General features: G+C 39.2%; 1 protein-coding gene across 9 annotated transcripts in view; it reads right to left on the reverse strand.

Moving 5' to 3' along the window:
* Positions 1–18,250, reverse strand: part of cmn (calymmin) — a 28,108-nt gene extending 9,858 nt beyond the window's left edge. For 5 of the 9 annotated variants that reach the window (XM_049564414.1, XM_049564416.1, XM_049564419.1 and 2 more), the window contains exons 1-34: positions 16,195–18,250; positions 16,037–16,110; positions 12,643–12,693; positions 12,469–12,522; positions 12,330–12,389; positions 12,103–12,147; positions 11,416–11,466; positions 11,036–11,083; positions 10,891–10,941; positions 10,716–10,766; positions 10,543–10,593; positions 10,213–10,263; positions 10,074–10,118; positions 9,761–9,799; positions 9,537–9,590; positions 8,895–8,939; positions 8,259–8,309; positions 8,123–8,167; positions 7,969–8,028; positions 7,823–7,885; positions 7,699–7,746; positions 7,525–7,605; positions 7,384–7,434; positions 7,252–7,299; positions 7,096–7,140; positions 6,612–6,653; positions 6,462–6,503; positions 6,323–6,370; positions 6,151–6,219; positions 5,582–5,629; positions 5,413–5,493; positions 4,717–4,773; positions 4,151–4,576; positions 130–186 (exon numbers count right to left, since the gene is read on the reverse strand). In XM_049564414.1, the coding sequence (XP_049420371.1) occupies positions 130–186; positions 4,151–4,576; positions 4,717–4,773; positions 5,413–5,493; positions 5,582–5,629; positions 6,151–6,219; positions 6,323–6,370; positions 6,462–6,503; positions 6,612–6,653; positions 7,096–7,140; positions 7,252–7,299; positions 7,384–7,434; positions 7,525–7,605; positions 7,699–7,746; positions 7,823–7,885; positions 7,969–8,028; positions 8,123–8,167; positions 8,259–8,309; positions 8,895–8,939; positions 9,537–9,590; positions 9,761–9,799; positions 10,074–10,118; positions 10,213–10,263; positions 10,543–10,593; positions 10,716–10,766; positions 10,891–10,941; positions 11,036–11,083; positions 11,416–11,466; positions 12,103–12,147; positions 12,330–12,389; positions 12,469–12,522; positions 12,643–12,693; positions 16,037–16,103 (2,125 nt within the window). In that variant the 5' untranslated portion in view covers positions 16,104–16,110; positions 16,195–18,250. Of the gene's footprint in view, positions 1–129; positions 187–4,150; positions 4,577–4,716; positions 4,774–5,412; positions 5,494–5,581; positions 5,630–6,150; positions 6,220–6,322; positions 6,371–6,461; positions 6,504–6,611; positions 6,654–7,095; positions 7,141–7,251; positions 7,300–7,383; positions 7,435–7,524; positions 7,606–7,698; positions 7,747–7,822; positions 7,886–7,968; positions 8,029–8,122; positions 8,168–8,258; positions 8,310–8,894; positions 8,940–9,536; positions 9,591–9,760; positions 9,800–10,073; positions 10,119–10,212; positions 10,264–10,362; positions 10,384–10,542; positions 10,594–10,715; positions 10,767–10,890; positions 10,942–11,035; positions 11,084–11,415; positions 11,467–12,102; positions 12,148–12,329; positions 12,390–12,468; positions 12,523–12,642; positions 12,694–16,036; positions 16,111–16,194 lie in introns of those variants that run through there. The other 4 variants (XM_049564417.1, XM_049564415.1, XM_049564420.1 and 1 more) reach the window with 4 other exon arrangements.
* Positions 18,251–20,566: the final 2,316 nt, after the last annotated feature.

The following is a 20,566-nucleotide window of genomic DNA, read 5'->3' on the forward strand; positions in this document are numbered from 1 at the left end:
GTGTTTGGTCATGAACCAAAGTACTGGACTGATCAAAATTGAGAGCTTATAATGATGCTACATGAAAAGTGGGGCAGGACTCCTCCTTTCAGATTATGTATTGTTGAATGAAAAGAGAGAAATGTTTACCAGGTTTGGCTGGTTTAGCTCCCTGTCCCTTGGACACTGAAGCTCCTCCTCCGTTCACTGAGAAAGCACACAAACTGACAGATCAGGATTTAGTTGTAAATGATCCACATATATTCTCTCTTCAAAGTCTTATACTTACAACATCTATAAACACGATGCAGTTAAAAAAGACCATCAGTGGGTTAACATAAGAATCACCTCATGCACCATGAATACCCCAAAGTAAAATGTATAAGGATTAAGAAAACATACCACAAGGACCAAACAACAAAATAACACACTTCATTAGAAATGAACACACTGTGAATTGGTTCATTCACATCCAGCTCCGATGTTAAAGGAACAGTTCAACATTTTTGGAATTATGGTTATTCGCTTTCTTGCTGAGAATTAAAATTAATAATGAGATTAATACCACTCTCATGTCTGTAAACTAAATATGAAGCTAAGACTGGAGACAGTTAGCTTAGCTTAGCATAAATATTGGAAACATAAGGGAACCACTTAGCCTGGCTCTGCCAACAACTCCCTTTCCTTTTGTTTCCAGTCTTTATACTAAATTAAGATAACTGTCTCTGAGCTCCAGTTTCACAGATCTAATGCAGCAAGAAAGTTGGTAAACTTTTTCCCAAAATGTCTCTTTAAAAGTGACATATTGATTATTTAAATATGACAAAGTAGGGTGAGCCTATCAAGAAGAAAACATTATAAACAATTCTGAAAACTAGGTCTTTTTCTGAGATAACTCTGAAGAGAACATGCGACACAGAAACAAAACAGAGTTGTAATTACACAAAAATCTGTAGAACTAAAACAATTACAACCACGAGCACTGGCTAGAATTCAGTCTTAAGTTAATGCTTGGCATTTCTTGCTCTGTACATGTCATTAAACTTCCAAAATAAATTTTAAAAAATCACCTTATTCAATCTATGATAGTGTCTAAATATTAGTATTGCAAATACCTAATGTAAAACTGAAGTATTAAGAGTCAGACTGAATCCTAGCCATTAAAACAACACAGATCTTGCAGTTTAAGACACTTGAATTGTCATAATTCACACAATTCTGCAACAGACTACAGTTAGAACAAACACAGAATTCAGTCTACATTTACACATGCAGTACAACACCAGTAAACACACCCAAATCAAGATTTATGTTTACCAGTTGCCCCAGGATCTCCTGCAGGGAGACCTTTGACCCCGAGCCTGTCAGGTCCTGCCTCAGGCTGACTTTTGATGTTAGCCTCCTCTGGTGTGACCTCAGGCACACCCACAGCTAGTGTTTCTTCAGGGGTGATGCTGCCTGTACTTTTAGCTGCCACTGTTTCAGGAACAGCTTTGGTTTTCAGCAGTTTGGTGCTTTCGGGGTTAGCGTCCCCTTCACTGGTGCTCTCTACCCCAAAAACAACGTCTGTCTCTGCACCGTTCTGCTCAGGCACAGCACTTCCAGTCACATAACCTAGAGGTCATACGTTTCATCAACATTGTTGTTAACATACCTTTGCAAATTATTCCTGCTAATGATCTTACACATTAAAAATGCACATCTGTGGAAAAACCAACATATTCTCACTCTGTCCTCATCACATATTGATGTTTGGTTATGGACTTTCCATGTGAAAGGTACCCTGGGTGCGTACTGGGACACCGTGTCAAGTTCTGCCCGTTACATGCATCGTCATCTTTCAAAATACACTTCCATTTCACAGGAAATTTACCGTTTACTTAAGTAATTTTCAAAATAAACAGATTACGTCAATAAAACGCTGCAAATTGACTTTTTTTCCCCCCTCCAACAACTAACACATGTGGTTGGGTTTAGGCAACAAAAACATGGTCAGGGTTTGGTAGAAAGAACAGGGTTTGACTTTATAATCTTAAGGGGAGAGAACACCACTCTCATCTGTGTTTGTTGGACCCATCCACCATCCCTCCTGTCCACCCTACTCGGACTTTCGCAGCTTTAACTTTTGTTCTTGTCCCGCCACATTTCCCCCTGACACCGCCAAGCACCATTACACTATAACGGCGACTGGCTGTGTATCATGCCGACGTTTAGGATGGCTTTATTCGTCATTGTCTGACGCAGCAAGTCACTGCCCACGTGCTGGATTTCAACGACTTCAGAGTGAGACTGAGTTGGACAAACATGACAATATGCAACATTTTAACTCAGGTGCACATACAGTATGTATATACACAGTCAAACTACGGGGTATATAAATGAAATATACAACATATTATAAAACATTAAACTGACATACAGTACATGCAGTCATAGCACCAGTTTGTACTCTTATTTTTAACACCATGCAACTATGGTTGCCATAAAATGATTTGTCGTTTCTTCAATAAGAATCTGAGTTGTTTCATGAAAACAAGATTTTTTAGAGTTAAGTTTCAAGAAAATAGCAGAGTCATCATCATACTCTCTTACTTTACATTTCTTTTGCTGTCAATTTAAAAAAAAACAAACATATTTAATTCCATCAGTTGTACAGTGGTTCATTGCTCACTGAGCACGCAACAAACTTTGTCACCATTGCCATATGTAAATGTACAGTACACAATTCATTTTTGAATTCTAATAAACTACAGTGACATTCTGTTGCTTTATTTCAATGTTATAATATTACAACAGTGGGAAACATGCTAAGCAATGGCAGATACAGAGTATGCTAATACTCAGTAAGAACATATGAAAGATGCACATATCTTAATACACATTTTAATTTGGTTGCCATAGTCTCTGAGATGCAAAGCCACTATAATCAGGGGTTTTAATCTTTTCACTTAAAACAAACTATTATATTGAAGTAAAAGCAATTGTGTCTAGCTTTTGTCATTTAAGGCACACTTTTCAAAAGATACCACTGGATTGGAGTGGAGCTGTTATCAGCCACATAGATAAGGGTTTGAAGGGGCCTGCTACACCCTCTAGTAGCTTCAGAGGGCCATTATCAGCCCACGAAATGCCCATTATCATTTGTCACCCGGAGCAGTTTCTTTAGGGTTTACTTGTAGTGTCATCAGGTTTAGGCGCCAATACTATGTAGTTAGGTTTGGAAAAAAATGGGTTGGGTTAAATTAGCTATGTTTGTTGCATAACGTGTTGTAGTGTGAATATCTTATGTATTTCAATTTCAATAAGTCAGCACTGAATTTTGGTTTCACATGAGATAGAAACCCCAGTCTCCTGGGTGAAAGTCCTATGTTTGTTTGGACTTACTTGCTCCATGGAAACTACTGTAGAAAGGCCACTAGAGGTCGCCACCCACCAGTAGGTGTAGCAGACCCCTTCTAACCCTTTTCTATGAGGCTGATAACCATTGATATTGGTCATTCAATCGAGTGATAACATCTAAAGCAGGTTTTTAAGGCCATAAATTGGTGAGAACTTTAAAATCCAAGTGTAGATTTGTAACATATAACTGCACATAAAACAGCTGATGAGACAGTGGCAGTTTTGTTATAAGTTGAACAATATAACTTTACTGATGCTTTTTGGACATTAAATTTTTGTGAAGACCAGACCAAAATAATTAGTGACATCAGTAGCAACAAAGACTTAATATCAACACCATATTTATCTTAAAAAAAAAACAATTAAGATTAGTAAAAGGGACTTACAGAGTATTTGTTCTATGTAAAATTAAATGAAGTATGTGGTTCTCTCTAATGCTGAGTTCACACCACAGAGCTACAAGCTTCATTATCGCCAAGTTGATAGCTAAATAACACAGTACCATAAGAACAACAAACCATATGATTTGTCGATGCCTCACCGTGTCATTGGAGCGGTGAAAAAAGTTGAGGCCAGCTCAACTTGCATTTGTAGCATGTCACGCCCGTCAGCAGTGACAAGTGTTGGGTGCCAATTTGTAGCTTTATGTCAATGGCTTCTATTGAAAACAACTTGCAGCCTGTTGCTGTGTCGCTCGCAGTGTGAACGCAGCATTAAAAAGCAAATTATCTCTCTGTGCAGCACTGTACAGAGTCATGTTTAGGGTACTTGCCTTGATGGGGGACTGCTTCCGGCTCTGGTGCTGGGTCAGTGTGGGGAACTACTGGTGCAGTTCCAGATGTGGCTGCTTTCGGAGCTTTGCCCAGTGGTTCAGGTGCGGGTTCAAATGCAGGCTTTGGGCCTTTGCCTTGAGGAATGGCTGGTGCTGGTTCTGGTGTAGCCTGAGGGATTAGTGGTGTCTGTTTGTAGCTCTTTCCTTGTGGCACGGGTGAAGGCAGCTTTTGATATTTCTCTTGTGTCACCATAACAAGGATACCACTCGTCGGCTCTGGGGCAACAGGTGCTGCACCGTAAGTTACTGCTGGTGGGGGTGCAGCAGCCTCCTCTGGTGTTGCACTCGGCTGCTCAGGTGAGAGAGCTCCACCTTTTAGGCCCTTTTCATTGGACACACCTGCACCATTTGGCATCATGCCGTAGCCTGGAAACCAAACGAAAGCACATTTAAAAGGAAAAAATGGAAAAACAAGTAACAGTAAAACTTAAAACATTGGTTGAGCTAAACAGTAAACATATAATGTAACAATGACACATAACATGTGCATGTACAGGAGCATTTACCTGTATTTGCTGCTTTAGCCAGCTGTCCATTAGGTACACCAGCAGGACCACCATAGCCTGTGAAACACATTTTCATAAACAAAATCCTGAATCCAATAACCACTGCAGGCATTGTTAACATATGAGTTGCAGATCAATGTTAAAAGTCTGTGGATATTCTCATTTATCCAGGTCAATTCCATTTTGGCAACAATTAAATCGTAGGCAACTGGACTTTGATTTTGTCTAGAAGACGTTTCGCCTCTTATCCAAGCGGCTTCATCAGTTCTCAACGCATCCGGTCTGGGTGTGACTCACCTGACCCAAACAATGGTCCAGTGAAACTCCACTGACGAAGTATTGTCTTATGAGGGTGGTGGGTGTACACCTCCACAGAGGTTAAAAACCTGAGTCTTACTCCACTGTTTGTCAGACTAGTGAGGACTAGTCAGACCGATGCGTTGAGAACTGATGAAGCCGCTTGGATAAGAGGCGAAACGTCTTCTAGACAAAATCAAAGTCCAGTTGCCTACGATTTAATTGTTGCCAAAATCAATGTTAAAAGAAAAACTAAGACGTAAGGAAGCTCGAAGTTTATAGGCATTGTTTTTTTAAATACAATTATTGCCTTCCTTTAACTAGCGTAATGGCACAGCTCATGGTGGTTCAGTTTGGATATCACAAACACTGCATGTGTGAGTTACGCAGAAGTCTCACCTGTGTCGAGTGATTTAGCACCTCCACTGGGCGACACTGCTCCAACACCTTTGGTAGTTTGTGGTTTTGAGCCTCCGTATCCTGAGATTACAGCAGATTAACTCTGATGAATTAAATTCAGAGCTTATTAATGATAAATTAAATTTTACACTGCATAGCAGGAACTTACCATTGGGTTTACCTCCATATCCACCAAGCGCAGCACCATTTCCATGACCTTAAGAGAAAATACAACAAGCAGTAGGCAAGGCGGGTAAATATGGACGATCTAAAAATGCCTAAATCAAAACAAAATAAATAAATAAAATGAGATACTATTCACATTTATGTATGTTTTAGCTTTTTATATTTGCATTTACTGTGTCATAATTAATTGAGAAATGTAGATTTAAAAGGACAATTATTTATTTAGCCTTGGTGTGTTATATTTCAGTCCAGCAGAGAGCAGCATAGACCTGCCGGTGCTAAATGGAAGATGCAACTGTCCAATCACAACTCAGGGGCGGAACCAAATATTAAAGCTAATTAGTGATTCATTTGCCTTTTAACATAATTTAATTATGACAAAGTGAGAAAGGTATATACAAAAAGGACATATACATAACAGCAGTGAGCATTGCATTTTACTTTTTTTATTCCGACTTGTGTTATTTTGGGCGTTTAAAATCTTCCATACATAATAGTGGTAAACCATGAATTACTGTAAATAAAGATGTGTATTTTAACATTGGGTTTCACCGTTGGGTTTGGCTCCATAGCCTTTGGTAACACCTGCTCCAGCTCCAGCTCCAGCTGCAGCTCCATAACCTCGGGTCAAACATAACATTGCATAAATATATAACCCCACTGAAAAAGAAGGACATTTATCTACATGAGGAACATTTATAAAACACCAAATGAGATGAGTTACCATTGGGTTTAGCTCCATATCCATTAGGAACAGCTCCATTTCCATAACCTATAATTAAAAAAAAAAAACATTACAAAAACATCCATATCTTATTTGAATGTGATGTTTTTGTGTGTGACATGTTTACTATAAGTGCTACCTGGTTGAGGTCTCATAGCACCTCCTCTGGTGGCTCCATATCCTGTAACACATTCATGAAAGCAAATTACTTAATTTTCTGACTGCATTGTCATCAAAATAAAACAGTTTTGTATTGTTAATAAATTTGAAAAAGAAGTAAGAGTCCTACCATTGGGTTTGGTGCCATACCCATTGGGAATATTGCCATAACCTGAAACAAATAAAAGTAGTAGTTATTTTTTTCCCCTGAAAATGATGTCATTCCCCCCCGATTTTGAAGCTTTATAAGCTTTCTATTAAAATTATGTTAAGTGTGGGGTGCCTGGTTGCTTAGTGAGTAGAGCAGGCGTCCCATATATTCAAAGGCAATGTCCTTGCCGCAGTGGACCAGAGTTCGATTCCAGCCTGCAGCCCTGTGCTACATGTCATCCCCTCTCTCTCACTCTTTCACACTCAGACTGTCCTATCTAATAAAGGCAAAAGCCCAAAAAAATGTTCAAAATTATGTTGAGTATGCAACAACTTGTTGCAAGAGATGGACAATGCTTTAAATATTCTTCAAGGAATAGTGATGAATAAAGTCTCCTTAGCTCAAGAAAGGTGATACTAAGGTTCGAACATAATTACAAACATGTAATTGGCTCCGTGTTTACCTGGTTTTGCTGGCTTGGTGGCTCCACCACTTGGGTATCCATAACCTTAATAGTTTCACAAACAGCAAGAATAATTAGCATTATACTGTGAATATAATAATACTAATACTGCTACTAATACTAATACTAATACTAATTTCATGCATGCTGACCCACCATTTGGCACAGCTCCATTCCTATTAGGGGCTCTGGCTCCAGCATAACCTTTGAATTTTACAGCACAATGATTTTAGATTATTTTAAAATTTTTATTGATAGACTTGACATGTTGGATACGATATTTATTACCATTTGATTTTGCACCTTGTCCATTGGCAACACCTGCTGCAGCACCATAGCCTGAAAATAATCATAAAGGGTTCAGAGAGGGAAGACGTAATCTACAAATATAGCTATATAATATTGACTTGACAGTAGGGATACACCCACCAGGCTTCGGCCCCTTCATTCCTCCATTTCCATACCGAGGTCCCAAACCCAAACCAGCGCTGCCATAACCACCCATGTGGCCTATAAAGTGAACACATGTTCATATTAACAAACAGCATTCTATTAATCATCCCGTAAGTGACATCACTACAGGCTAACTTATGTATGACTCACCTCCCATGGGCTGAGCTCCATAACCGTTATAACCATTACCTCCATATCCTGGAAGAACAAATACAGACATTATTACTGGTGTGTTAGGCAGTGACCTCAGATCTGTGTCATGACCTTCACTTGCCTTGGTGCCTGGCAAGTTGAGGTACACCCAGACCTCTGGAGGCTCCAATCCCCACACCTGGACCTTAAGCCACAGAAACACACATGTATCAATGTGTCAAAGTGAGTATTATGATCATCTGGTCAACAAGGTAGAAGATGAGATACCTGCGCCGTACGGTGGTCGACCGTATCCTTTCATTGGTTTACTACCAGCTCCCCCATGTCCTGTTAAAGCACAGGTTGTACATGCTTAGTTACATAAATATACAAACATGTTTTGTGTCACAAAACCTCCATTTCAATGTAATCAATCTCTTACCATTAGGTCTTGCCCCATTGGATGGACCAGCTGCTGCTCCTTGACCTAAAGAAGGATTATTATATTCAAAGATGTGATGTTGTTCACATTTATTTACCTTGATATGGGTTTAAAGTTCAGTTTTTGCAGATATTACCATTAGTTTTAGCCCCATTTCCATTAGGTGAACCAGCTCCAGCCCCATAGCCTAGCAAAAAAAGAAATTTAATTCAACAACACAGTAGGAATATGAACTCAGTGCAAAATGTTGCTGACATTACAGCTTAATACTGATCAACAGTAACTCCAGATAGGTTTTAAAGATGTGTACGGTGCAGAAACAGGCTTTCTAAAGCAGCTAATGTCTTCATACATGGGAATTAGGGCTGTATGATATGAGGAAAATATTGACATTAACATTAAATTTCGATGACAACTTAACTTGCGTTAGATAAACAGACACAAAAGTGTGCTCAGCTCTGCCATGGTGCTTTCTGTATTTTGCTTAAGTGCAACAAATAGCTTGTTGAAGTAAAAGGCAAAAGAAAGAGATTTATTTCTAACATTTTTTACTGAACAAGTTGAACATTGAAGTGAACTCAAAAGGCACCAATGAGGGGCGTCGGTGGCTTAGTGGTAGAGCCTTTTGTGTTGTTGTATTGTACTGATGCTCTGTTGTTGCTTGTTGCTTTGCATGGCTTCTGTTTTATCTTGACAATTTCTGTTTGCTGTAGTTAATGCCGTCTTTATGACAAACAGACATTTACCACAGTGCCATCAGAGCTACCATTACCTTTAGTTCCATGTCCATTATGTGCAGCAGCTGCAGCTCCATTACCTACAAATGGATAAACACAATCAAGTTCTCTCTAGTCATCATCATAAAAAAGTAATGAGCAAAAACTTCCAAAACATGCCTTCATTAGATACCCAATCAGTCGGCTGTAACTGTATTTGACATCAGGTAAGTTTTATACAGTTTTAGAAATGAGATGTTTTTGTGCTGCTTGTCATTTTGCAGTTTGGTAACATTACATTCATTTAGATGTATTTATTGCCATTTTCACAGGACAGTATAGGTAAGTTGGAAAAAGGACAAGAACTGTCAGAAGAGCAGCATAAAAACAGAGGATATGAAGATATACACTTTTTTTCTAAAAAGGCACAAACTATATATTATATAAAAACACATGATACGAATTATTGCACAGGTAATCTATGATAACCATTTGCAATTATTTTTTAATATTTTGTCAAGTGTTTAATTTATGAATACGAAAATAATATATAATAAATGATGAAATATAAAATGTCAGTTGCAGGCCTAAACTGCAAATTTATCTGATGTAAAATCTTCAAGTAAATAATTAAGAGACATTGTTTTCCTTTAATTAGCATTATTGTTTGTTAATGAGAATTATCAATGAAGACTCACCAGTGTGTTTAGCTCCATTCCCACCTAAAGCACCAGCAGCAGCAGCACCGTAACCTAAACGCCAATAAGAGAAACAAAAACCAAGAGACTCGGTGGGAAATGTGGCACTATACAGTAAAATGACGTCAAAAATATTAAATAAATATCCAGCACTGATGTGCAGTTTAAAGTTGATGTGCAGAGGACTGTCTGTCATCATAAAATGATTGAACCTGTGGACTTACCATTAAAAAGGCCGCTGTTTCCATTTGGTGCTCCATAACCTGGAGATTAAAGAGACTGTGTGTGTTTAAATGCATCTCAGCATCTGCCACATGCTTCCTTAAATGATCATGAGCAGATATATTCGTGAGGCCAAGTAGTTAGATTCTGTCTGCTTGAGTACGGCAATTTTTTTTTATTTTTTTTTTTACAAACTGAGGTGAATCCCAAATAGTTATGTAACATAGAAATTGTGATATACGTGTTACATACAACACATCAGCATATCAGACTGAACACCAAATCTGTTCTAATACATCATCACATTTAACATGCCTTTAGTTGCTTGTCCGCCGTAACCGCCAGCTTGAGCTCCATAGCCTGCAACAAAGATTTAAATCAAAGTGTTGTTGCCCGGTGTGTCTGTGGGTGTGTGACTATTCATGTTTCCTCAGTGTGAAGAAGTGTTTCATACCGTTGCCTTTCATTGGTTGTCCATTGGTTTGGCCGGCTTGAACACCATAGCCTGCAACAAAAAAATTTAAAATTGAACACCATTGTTGCTCAGTGTGTGTGTGTATGTGAAAGTATTAGTGTGTCCTCAGTGTGAAGACATGTTTCATACCGTTGCCTTTCATTTGTTGTCCATTGGTTTGGCCGGCTTGAACACCATAGCCTGCAACAAAGAAATTTAAAATTGAACACCATTGTTGCTCAGTGTGTGTGTGTGTGTGTGTGTGTGTGTGTGTGTGTGTTTGTATGTGAAAGTATTAGTGTGTCCTCAGTGTGAAGACATGTTTCATACCGTTGCCTTTCATTTGTTGTCCATTGGTTTGGCCAGCTTGAACACCATAGCCTGCAACAAAGAAATTTAAAATTGAACACACTGTTGTTCAGTGTGTGTGTGTGTGTGTGTGTGTGTGTGTGTTTGTATGTGAAAGTATTAGTGTGTCCTCAGTGTGAAGACATGTTTCATACCGTTGCCTTTCATTTGTTGACCATTGGTTTGGCCAGCTTGAACACCATAGCCTGCAACAAAGAAATTTAAAATTGAACACACTGTTGTTCAGTGTGTGTGTGTGTGTGTGTGTGTGTGTGTGTGTGTGTGTGTAAAAGTATTGATGTGTGCTCAGTGTGAATATATGTTTCATACCGTTGCCTTTCATTTGTTGTCCATTGGTTGGGCCGGCTTGAACACCATATCCTGCAACAAAGATCACAGTGTGACAACGTTGTGGCAAAAAAACATTATTTAAACTTTTGTAAACTAGCTGCAAACTGGTGCACGTAATATCTACCATTAGATTTTGCTCCATTTCCATTCGGTAAAACTGCTGGATCTCCTCCTAGATTAGAAACAAAACAAACCAAACAAAAGTTTAAACACTTTGTAAAGTGTGCTGCAGTACAGTCAGAAAAAAACAGCCTTTGATATCCACTTGTTAGTTCTTTGCTGCCAAATCCTGCAATTTTTTTTTTCCGAATCTGAGGTCCACGTTGTATTTATTTAGTTTGTTTTATTTTATTTTAAAGAGATAATGCAATATAACATAGCTCCAACACAGTTTGGGACTGATGTGTTGCACAGAGAGTTGATAGCTATTGCTAATGTTCAGCTCTTGTCCCTAGCTGGGCTTTTACACGTAGACCTAAAATGTTATTATACCTAAATACCTACCCTGTGGTTTACCACCTTGTCCACTGGTTACACCCGCTGCTGCTCCATAGCCTTCAAAACGAAATGGAAAAACGTAACCAAAAGATCTGTTAACTTTTACGGACTGATAATATCATATTTAACTATATTATGTTAATGATTTATTCTATTCTATCAGTACAGACAAAAACAAAGCACCATTACTGTATCATATCATATATTAGTCTGGTGTATGCTGTTTGCTTGTTGACGTTGCCTCTATTAATCACACCGCTGTCATTTTACCTTGTCATTTTGTCTCCAAATACTTGTTTTTATTGTATTCTTATTTCAGTTTATGTTTCTCGGACTATTTATTTGTTACTTTCCATACTTATCTGCATTTATCTCTGTACTTTTATTTATCTTACCTGTATTTAATCAAATAAGTCAGCGGAGAACCAATTCTAATTCACAAGAGGCAGCAACAGAAGGCAGCTTATAGCACTGGGTATTCCCAGGCAGTCTATCATCCATGTACTGACCCGGCCTAACCCTGCTTAGCTTCTAACAAAGGGAGAGATCAGACGTATTCAGGGAGGTATGGCCATAAACAACCCTGTACCACTGCAACGACCAAATTGCCCCACTGTGGATCAATGAAGGTGTATCTCGTCTTATTTCATCTTTAGTAAAACAGAGTGAACACAGGCACATAGCTGAACTTACCTTTTGTCCCTCCTCCATTGGTCCCACCAGCAGCTGCACCATAGCCTTAAATACATTAGATGTATGGTGAGAAAGTTACGAGTATGCTCTAAATTTGCACTTGATGGTGCAGAGACAAATTCACCATTAGATTTAGCTCCATTTACATTAAATCAACGTCAACTGCTGAGTCATTGCCTGAGCACAACATCAGAAAAATCTTTGTAAATCAGATTTATGTAACTAACCTATGCCTTTGGTGGGATATCCGCCGTATCCATTTTGAGCACCCATCACCTGACCCACACCTAAAGAAATATATATATTAATTAAAATATTGTCAGGAACAGAGGGATTCATGGCTGGAGATATTTGCTTTTAATTTACCTTTTGATGGCATCAGCATTCGTCCTACACCTCCACCATTGTGGAGTTTTCTTCCTGGAAAAATCATGACATGACAGCTGTGAACAAAAGCTTCAGCTTGTGTAAAAATCCCCCAGATGCGATAACTTGTATTTTTCATAAAGACAGAACATGAACAGAGTGTGATGGATTTACCATTAGGCTGCGGCCCATGTCCATTGGATACTCCAGCTGCAGCACCATAACCTTAAACACAGCACACGTCATGTTAAACCTCTGTAAGGTTACTGCTGTTACATAAAAGGAAAAGCATTTAACTTTGCATCTTATACACTGGGGGTATTAATCTTAAATCCACAGGGCAGGAATCAAGCCTGATTAGGATGAACACAGCAGCTAATTATAAAAACAAGGCAAATTGTGAAGTTGTGGAGATATAAAAATGTCAGTGTATTACAGTAAGGAGTTGTGGTAAGAAAACTGGATGTATCCAATTTGCATTTTTGGAGTTTTTATTTTGTTATGCTGAGGGAGTGATAGTCTGAAAAACAGAAGCTAAAACCACATCTGAAGTGTCTTTTCTCTTTTTTGCAATTAACGCGTTTTGTTTGGTTCCTGACATAAATAAATTTAATATATTTTAAGCTAAACATACAGTTCAATCTCCCTCCCCACCTCAATAATTTTAAGTCCTTAAATTCATTTATAAAAACCTGTATCCGGTCTTCAGTTCAGTCTGAGCAACATTTTTGGGAAGTAGCGAGCCTCGCCTCGACAGAAGTCAATGGAGTGACTGTGTACAAGCAGTAAAACCATTCTTTCCCCTCTCACACGGGGATGTTAAATTTAGACTGCTGCTGCCACCGCAGCCGAGCTGCCTTTGATTTCACAAACTGAGGCCGCTGGTAAAGAGAAAAGAATATATAGCTGCTTCGCATCATCGCAAGAAAAGTTGGTCGAGGGCCAAGGACACATAAGACCTATACAGCGAGCAACGCTAAGATTTCAATTTGACATGATCGTTTGAAATTTGACAGGCAAACCCGAGCACCCAAAAGACGTTTGTCTCGTCTCTTTTTCATCTCTCAGCAGGTTGGACCCTCTAATGGCACCAGACTGGAGCATGCAGTGGTGCAGTATTTTATCACAAATCGGGGGTCTTTAAAGAACGCAAAAAAAACAAAAAAAAACATTGATGTCTTTTCAGAGAGAAGGGTAGTAATTTCTCTACAATTATTTCTATTCAAATTGTTCAATACTATCTTTAAATTCTTACCCTGGTATTTTACATTTTTGCAGAATTGAAATCTGTTAGCTATGGAAGCCGCGAACAGCCCTGCTTGCAATTATTTATTTAATGCAGCTATCTCAAGATAACAAAATAATCAACCTGTTATCACGAGCAAACAAGAGGCTGTTTCACTTTTATTAATTCTTATGTTCATCAGAGGTCAGGAGTGCCATGCCAGCATGTATAGATAGCATTGGGACAACTGTAGCACTTGATTGGAGCTGAAAATGTTAGCTCAATAAGTGTCCATTTCTGATCAACACGTCAGACAGTACTTCAATCAAGCAGAAATTGCTTTGTGTCTTTCTGTTAGAGATGACATTTAGGTCAGTCCTTGCCATTTAGCAGTCAGGTTTTTTTCTCATGATAAAATATCTTGTTATCTTGAGAAACTGGCCTTTTGTTTTCTTGAGAAATGAGAGAAATATTATATACACTGACCTGTTATCAGGAGAAAACAAGCTTTGTTATCTCAAGTTAACAAAGTAATTGACTCATGACAAAGATGACAGAATATAAAAAAAAATATCGCAAGCACGGTCGTCGTCGACTTCTGTAATTAAGTAGTTATTTCAATATAGATGTTAAAGAGTGGAGAGCTAATGTTTGAATTCAAACCAGTCACAAAGTAATTTGGCAGAAGTCATCTTTAAAAGAGGAATCTAGAACAGAAATGGTGCAGATAGTAAGATGATTGGATGTTGCTGTTAAACACAGTCAAAACAGTGTCTAACAATCCCCTTATAGAAAGCTTTCCATCAAAAGCAGCAAGAGGGAAAACCAGGGTATTCAGTGTGATGCACACAGGCAATGTGTAGACTTACAAGGGCTACCTGTAAGACTTAAATTATGGCTGATATACAGTACAGAGACAGAGAGCAGTTCCTTAGTGCCACCTAACTGACATCATCATCATCATTATCCTTGGCCACATGTCAGCTCTTAACTCACAAGACAAGTGTTTCACCTTCTTTCTACAACAGACCACAGACACATAACTGACCACAGTGACTCTACAGAACACACAGGAAACACATTTCTTCCCTGAAATAAACAGTAAATGCAGCTGTGTTTCTTCTGGATGTATTCCAATGACGTTGACTAGAAGGTTTAAAGTGGCCCATTTGACTTAATTATCCAATTAAGAAACTAATTTCTCTAAATCTTGCCCTCTAATGTGTCTGCAATCATTCGAACAAATTAAACTCCTCAGAAAATGTATCTGGATTAGAATGATTGAGATTTGGAAATCACATATTCTGCTATCCAGGGACAAAAAACATTAAATTATTATTAATATTTTTTTTTTTTTGGATTATCCTGATTCCAGCAGGGGGGTGAATTTCAGAAAAAAAAAATTAGTCAAATAAATATACATTTATTCATGTTTTACACTTGTAACTGTGTTAAAGCAGATGATGTGGGCATTAGGCAAACTATTGGTTTTATTTATTTATTTTTTTTTTTAGTAAATTTACTGTACTAAAAGGCCTAAAGTTACTGTCTCACAGATGTTCATTTTTTCCTCTTTGGTGGCACCTAATTGCAATGTGTTTGTTGGCAGACTGCTAACATTATGATATATAGTACCCATTTAAAGCACCAATTTTCCAGATTTGGTCTTCCTTAAAAGTTTGTATCTGAATCAGGGTGATCCAATCCAGTGTTGCTTTGAGAAACTGGCACAACGTGAGATGGATTAGTTGATTCCTGAATAACAAAACATTAATCATTCTGATCCAAAGATTGGGCCCAGTGCTCTAAATGGTACTGAGCTATGTAAAGAGCAACAGGTAGAACAGCCAGCATGAAGTCACTTTAAGTGTTTTCATTTGAAGAGTTAGAAAACGGCATAATGTCTTTATCTACTTTATCAGTGTAACAAATCAAGTCCAAAATTAAATGTCTGATTGCATGTTGTTCCTGAAATCCACCCTGACTCCACCTTTCTGCTGGGATCAGGATGATCCTGACTGTTTTGGGGGATCAAAGGTATCTCACTCCCACTACACATACTGAGGGGTTGATCCAGAGCAAAACCAAGGCCGGATTATGTGATCGATTTTGATTTCCAAATCCTTTTATTCTTTTGATCAACCCATTTTCAAGACCCCATCCAATCAGATAACTTTTGAACAACTGGGCCAAGCCAGCAACTGTATCTTTAATTGATCATACTGATTCATGGCCTCAGACATAAAGTCACACAAACTAATATAAATCCAACAGATATTGGTTATCACACATTTTAAATGGCTCTCTCCCAGCAGGGCCCCTTCCCCTCTGTACTTCACTCACCCCCTGTGTGCACTGTCTGCACCAGCCAAAGAACCACTGCGCTCTGAAGTAGTAGTCGTCCCAGCATCGCGGACCTGGAGGGAAAAAGCCCCAAAGTGTTTTAGACCCGGCAGAAGAATGAGGAGAGCAAAGCAGATGATGTGGAGTGGGCAACGTACCCTGATGGTGAGGGTCTGATATACCCTCTGGTGTGAGGCGCCCCTCCTTCTCCTCCCTCTGCTTATAGATGCTCCTGTTCCCCAGATCCTCCCCCACTTGTTGGGAGAGACACCCAAGGTGTACACACACTAACTAAATAATTGGGCACTTAAAGTACATTAACACTTAAGGGAGACATAGAGGAGCAAAGAGAGGGAGTAAAGATTGGACAGTGACTGATGAACTCTGGACACAAGCTGGATTTGAGTTTAGGTTGTTGTCACAGACTATATTTTCTAAGTGTATAGCAATTAACCCATGCAATATTTTGGATCATGGTGTTCTTCCTGTCATGCAGCACTGAAAAACATAAATAAATGTGTTATTCTGAAAACAGAGTGTGCTTTAAAATATTTAAATGAGCTGTAGTGGAGTCAAATATAGCATGTAGAAGATGACAGAAGTCGCTTTCACGTAAGAACATTAAACATACCATAAGGCATGAGAACAACCCTGAACAGGAGACTCATCGTAACGTGGAAACATACTGCAGACATAAATCATTCCTAATGACTGAACCAGTGTTTTTACAGGCACCTTGACACGTTTTGTCAAAATGTTCCTGTAGACTTAAATACAAAAAGAGCATATAGAAATCTCAACATGCATCCTGTCTGGACTTTATTTGTGAATGGACTTTATGACATCACTTCCAGATGCAGATGAGCCACTTTAAAAGAGAGACATGATGGAAACTGAGTGAGCTCCATGCCTCCTTCACGTCATGATATCTCCATGGATGCAGCCAACACACACACACACACAGTCAGTGAGAGCGGCCCCTTGTATATTTAAAGGGAAAAAAGAAGTGAGTAAAAAGAGAAAGATATCTCACCTTTCACACACATTCCTCACTTTAAGTCCAAATCCTCTTCTTATGGGGTCAAGGAGAGGTTAATGTCTCACCTCACGGCCCATCCAGACCTCTCACATATTTGGCTTCTCAACAAAGTCACTCACCATCTCTGCTGCCGCTGACAAACCATCCGTCTAACTTTTCACTACCTGGTAACAGAAGTGTCTTTCAACGTCTCTCTGATCCTTCAGCGTCTTGTCTTCTTTGGAAATGTTTACATTATCATGGTTTTACTCATCCAGAATTTGTGGGATTTAAAGCGTGATGTCAAGCAGGCATGCACAATTGCATCAGACAATTCTTTTAATACAGTCTCATAATCCCCAGAGGATGAACCCTGGTGACTTTAGTGATCCCCTGACTTCCTCTTGCGGCGCCAAGAGGTTCACTTTTGTGGTTTTTTAGCGAAGATTAACTTTTGGTAGACCCTCATGTCCTCCTCAAAATGAATTGTGATAACTTTAGTGATCGCTTAAGTTTAGATCAAGCACATAATCAGGTCAAAATTTCAATTTGTCCAATATTTTGGTTTACACGGAAGCTGAGAACAGACGTTCATTCATTCATTTTCCGTAACCACTTATCCTGTTGTGGGTCGCGGGGGGGCTGGAGCCTATCACAAGGCTGACACATAGAGACAGACAACCATTTACACTCACATTCACACCTACAGACAATTTAGAGTCACCAATTAACCTGCATGTGTTTGGACTGTGGGAGGAAGCTAGAGCACCTGGAGAAAACCCACACTGACATGCAGAGGGGCTCCCGCACCCTGGGTTCGGACCCCTCACTCTGGAGAGAAGATCACAGAATGATAGAGATGATTGAGAACTCAAAAATGAGTGTCTGGTTCATTTCATCACACCTGATTACAGCCAGAAGGATCACTGGGATTCTTAACTGAACAGTTTACTGTCCTTTTTTTGGTTTTACTACAGTTACGTCATTAGAGCAGATAATCTCGCTTTCGCCAAACACGAAGGGCCGACCATCTCCCACCTCTCTGCTTCAGCCAGCAGCTGCTCAAATAAAGCCTGTGAAGTTGCAGCTGGGCTACTCCTTTCCTCCTTCCTTCATTTCTTTTGACTGATCTGAAAGTTATGTCTGACAGAAAGACACAATGCAATTTCTGCCTGTGATTAACCTTTGCAGTCTGATGTGATGATCAATAATGGGTCGTCCTTGATCTGACAAATAAGACGCTACAGGTGTCAAGATGCCTGATCACTAATAAACACTATAAATAAGAGGATACAACCTTTTGTTTTCCCCTGATAATGATATGATTATCACTTTCTCAAAATAAGCTTGTTTTCGCGACATAATGAATTACCTTGTGAAAACCAGTGTTCAAAAAAAAAAAAAAAAAAAAAATGCAAGCATGGCCATTCTTGGCCTCTGTAGGTGTATGACTAAATGCCTACAAAACCAGTTTGTGTATAGTGCTGATGTTAGCATGCTAACACCCATAACAGAGATGACAAACATGGTTAACATTATACCTGCTTAACATCGGCACGTTACAGTTGTCACTGTGAGTTAGCATGCTGACATTAGCATTTAGCTCACAGCAGCAGCATGCCTGGGTGCAGCCTCACAGAGGTGCTATTTGCAGACTGTTTAAAGATGTTGGGAACAGATTTTAAAAGCATGTAGCTCCTGTGGCTGAGTGGAAAATGCATGTGTGTATTAAACTGCTGAAGGGTGGAGGGGTCATTAGCCTTTAAAGCCACAGGCAATTTATATATTTACCTACAAATCTTTACAGAACACAAGTAAACACACTGACATCCTACGGAGACCTCCCACACAGTGACATACACACTTTAATAATCACAGTCAGCATTTCTCTGACAGTTTCTTGTGCTTGTCAGTACAAATCCAAGCTGAGCACCAAAACTATTTTAAAATGACATGTGAGACAACATCAAATTGTTATCAGTCAGTTATGAGACAGTTAACACTGAAGCATAAGCTATGGTGGGCTTTAGTTTAAGGTGGTGGTCAGGATGTTTGTAGGTTGTTCAGTGTACCGGGGAAAAAAAAAAACCAAAACGTGGGCTCAAGACCACAGTGTGACCACTGTTCAACAAGGATTCTCTGACTCCACACAACCATGTCTGCAATGTGTTTTCCTGCCCAGATGTGTGCAGCTGTTAGAGGCAGGCTGGCCAATAAGGCTGTGACTCACTCAGTGTTTGGGAGACAGCCGGTGGACTCTGCCAACTGTTGGTGTTCGATGCGGTTGGCACGGGAAATACAACTTCACTGACAATGTAGCTTTAAAGCTGCAGCAAACAAACCCAGACTGACAGCTGCGTGAGCACAGAGAGAGGGCTGAGCCGGAGACGGACAAAGATTACTTCAGTCTCCTAATGGTAAAGAGATGAACTGTGAAACACCACTTGATTTATCGACCACTGTTTGAAGAACCCTCGAGGGAAACTGATATTTTGTTGTGTTTTCACTCTGTTAAAACCACAAAATATCAGATTTCTATACAATATTCCTGTTTAATATACTCTAGCATGAACAGGATTATTAAAACGGGTCGTCTCTGAACTATAAACTTTGTTACCAGGGGTCCTGGACAGAAGTGGACACAGCAGAGGGTTTAACAAACACAGACATACAGAGTCTGGAGGGAGCTATAATTTACAGACCTCAAACACACCATGGTATGGTTACACAAACTTCGGAGTAATGGGACATAAACAGCTCTTGAGTTTTTAAATAATATTTTAAATTGATATTGCACCATGTAATCATTTGAATAGGGCAAACAGGACTTTATATTGCATCATTGTTCCACACAATAAGCAATGTTTAGATTTAATCTTCTGTGCCAGACAAATATTTGGTTCCCTGACAAGATGTCACAGTTGACGGCCTTCGTAATAGCACGTCATGTAGTGTAGTGTTGTCCTGTCTTCAGTATTGAATTGTATAGTTATTTTATTTTACACTGTTCAGCCACCCTGGTGCCAGATTCCACCCACTCCAAGGCGTTAAGAAAATATTAAATGTCTGCCAGCACTAAGACTTCATAGAGTCACAGACAAACCAAAACACATTAAAAGGCACGTAACAGTCGTACAAGAGAAACAGGGGCCTCAGACGTGTATAGGGGCACACTGCATTACAAAGTATGTGTACTGGCAGAGCACTGAAGTCATGCACATATTATCAGCTGTTACAATCACATTCAAACAAATCAGTAACTATAGTAGTGATCAGTCTGGCTCCTGCCTGCTTCACACCACTGTTACTATTTTTGTCTCTCTTCATTAGTCGCCGACTGTTCTAGGTATTTACTTGGCAAAACTGTCCTGTGAGTATTTTGCACATCTTTTATCTCAGTGACTCTAATTTGACAAATGCTGCTCTGCATAGAAATGTCTGTTATAGACTTTTCTTTGAACCAGTCTGGAGTCACATCATGTCCTGCTGCCAGTTTCTCCCTTTAGGAATGT

The sequence above is a fragment of the Epinephelus fuscoguttatus genome, linkage group LG20 (genome assembly GCF_011397635.1).
Source record: "Epinephelus fuscoguttatus linkage group LG20, E.fuscoguttatus.final_Chr_v1".
NCBI lineage: Eukaryota > Metazoa > Chordata > Actinopteri > Perciformes > Serranidae > Epinephelus > Epinephelus fuscoguttatus.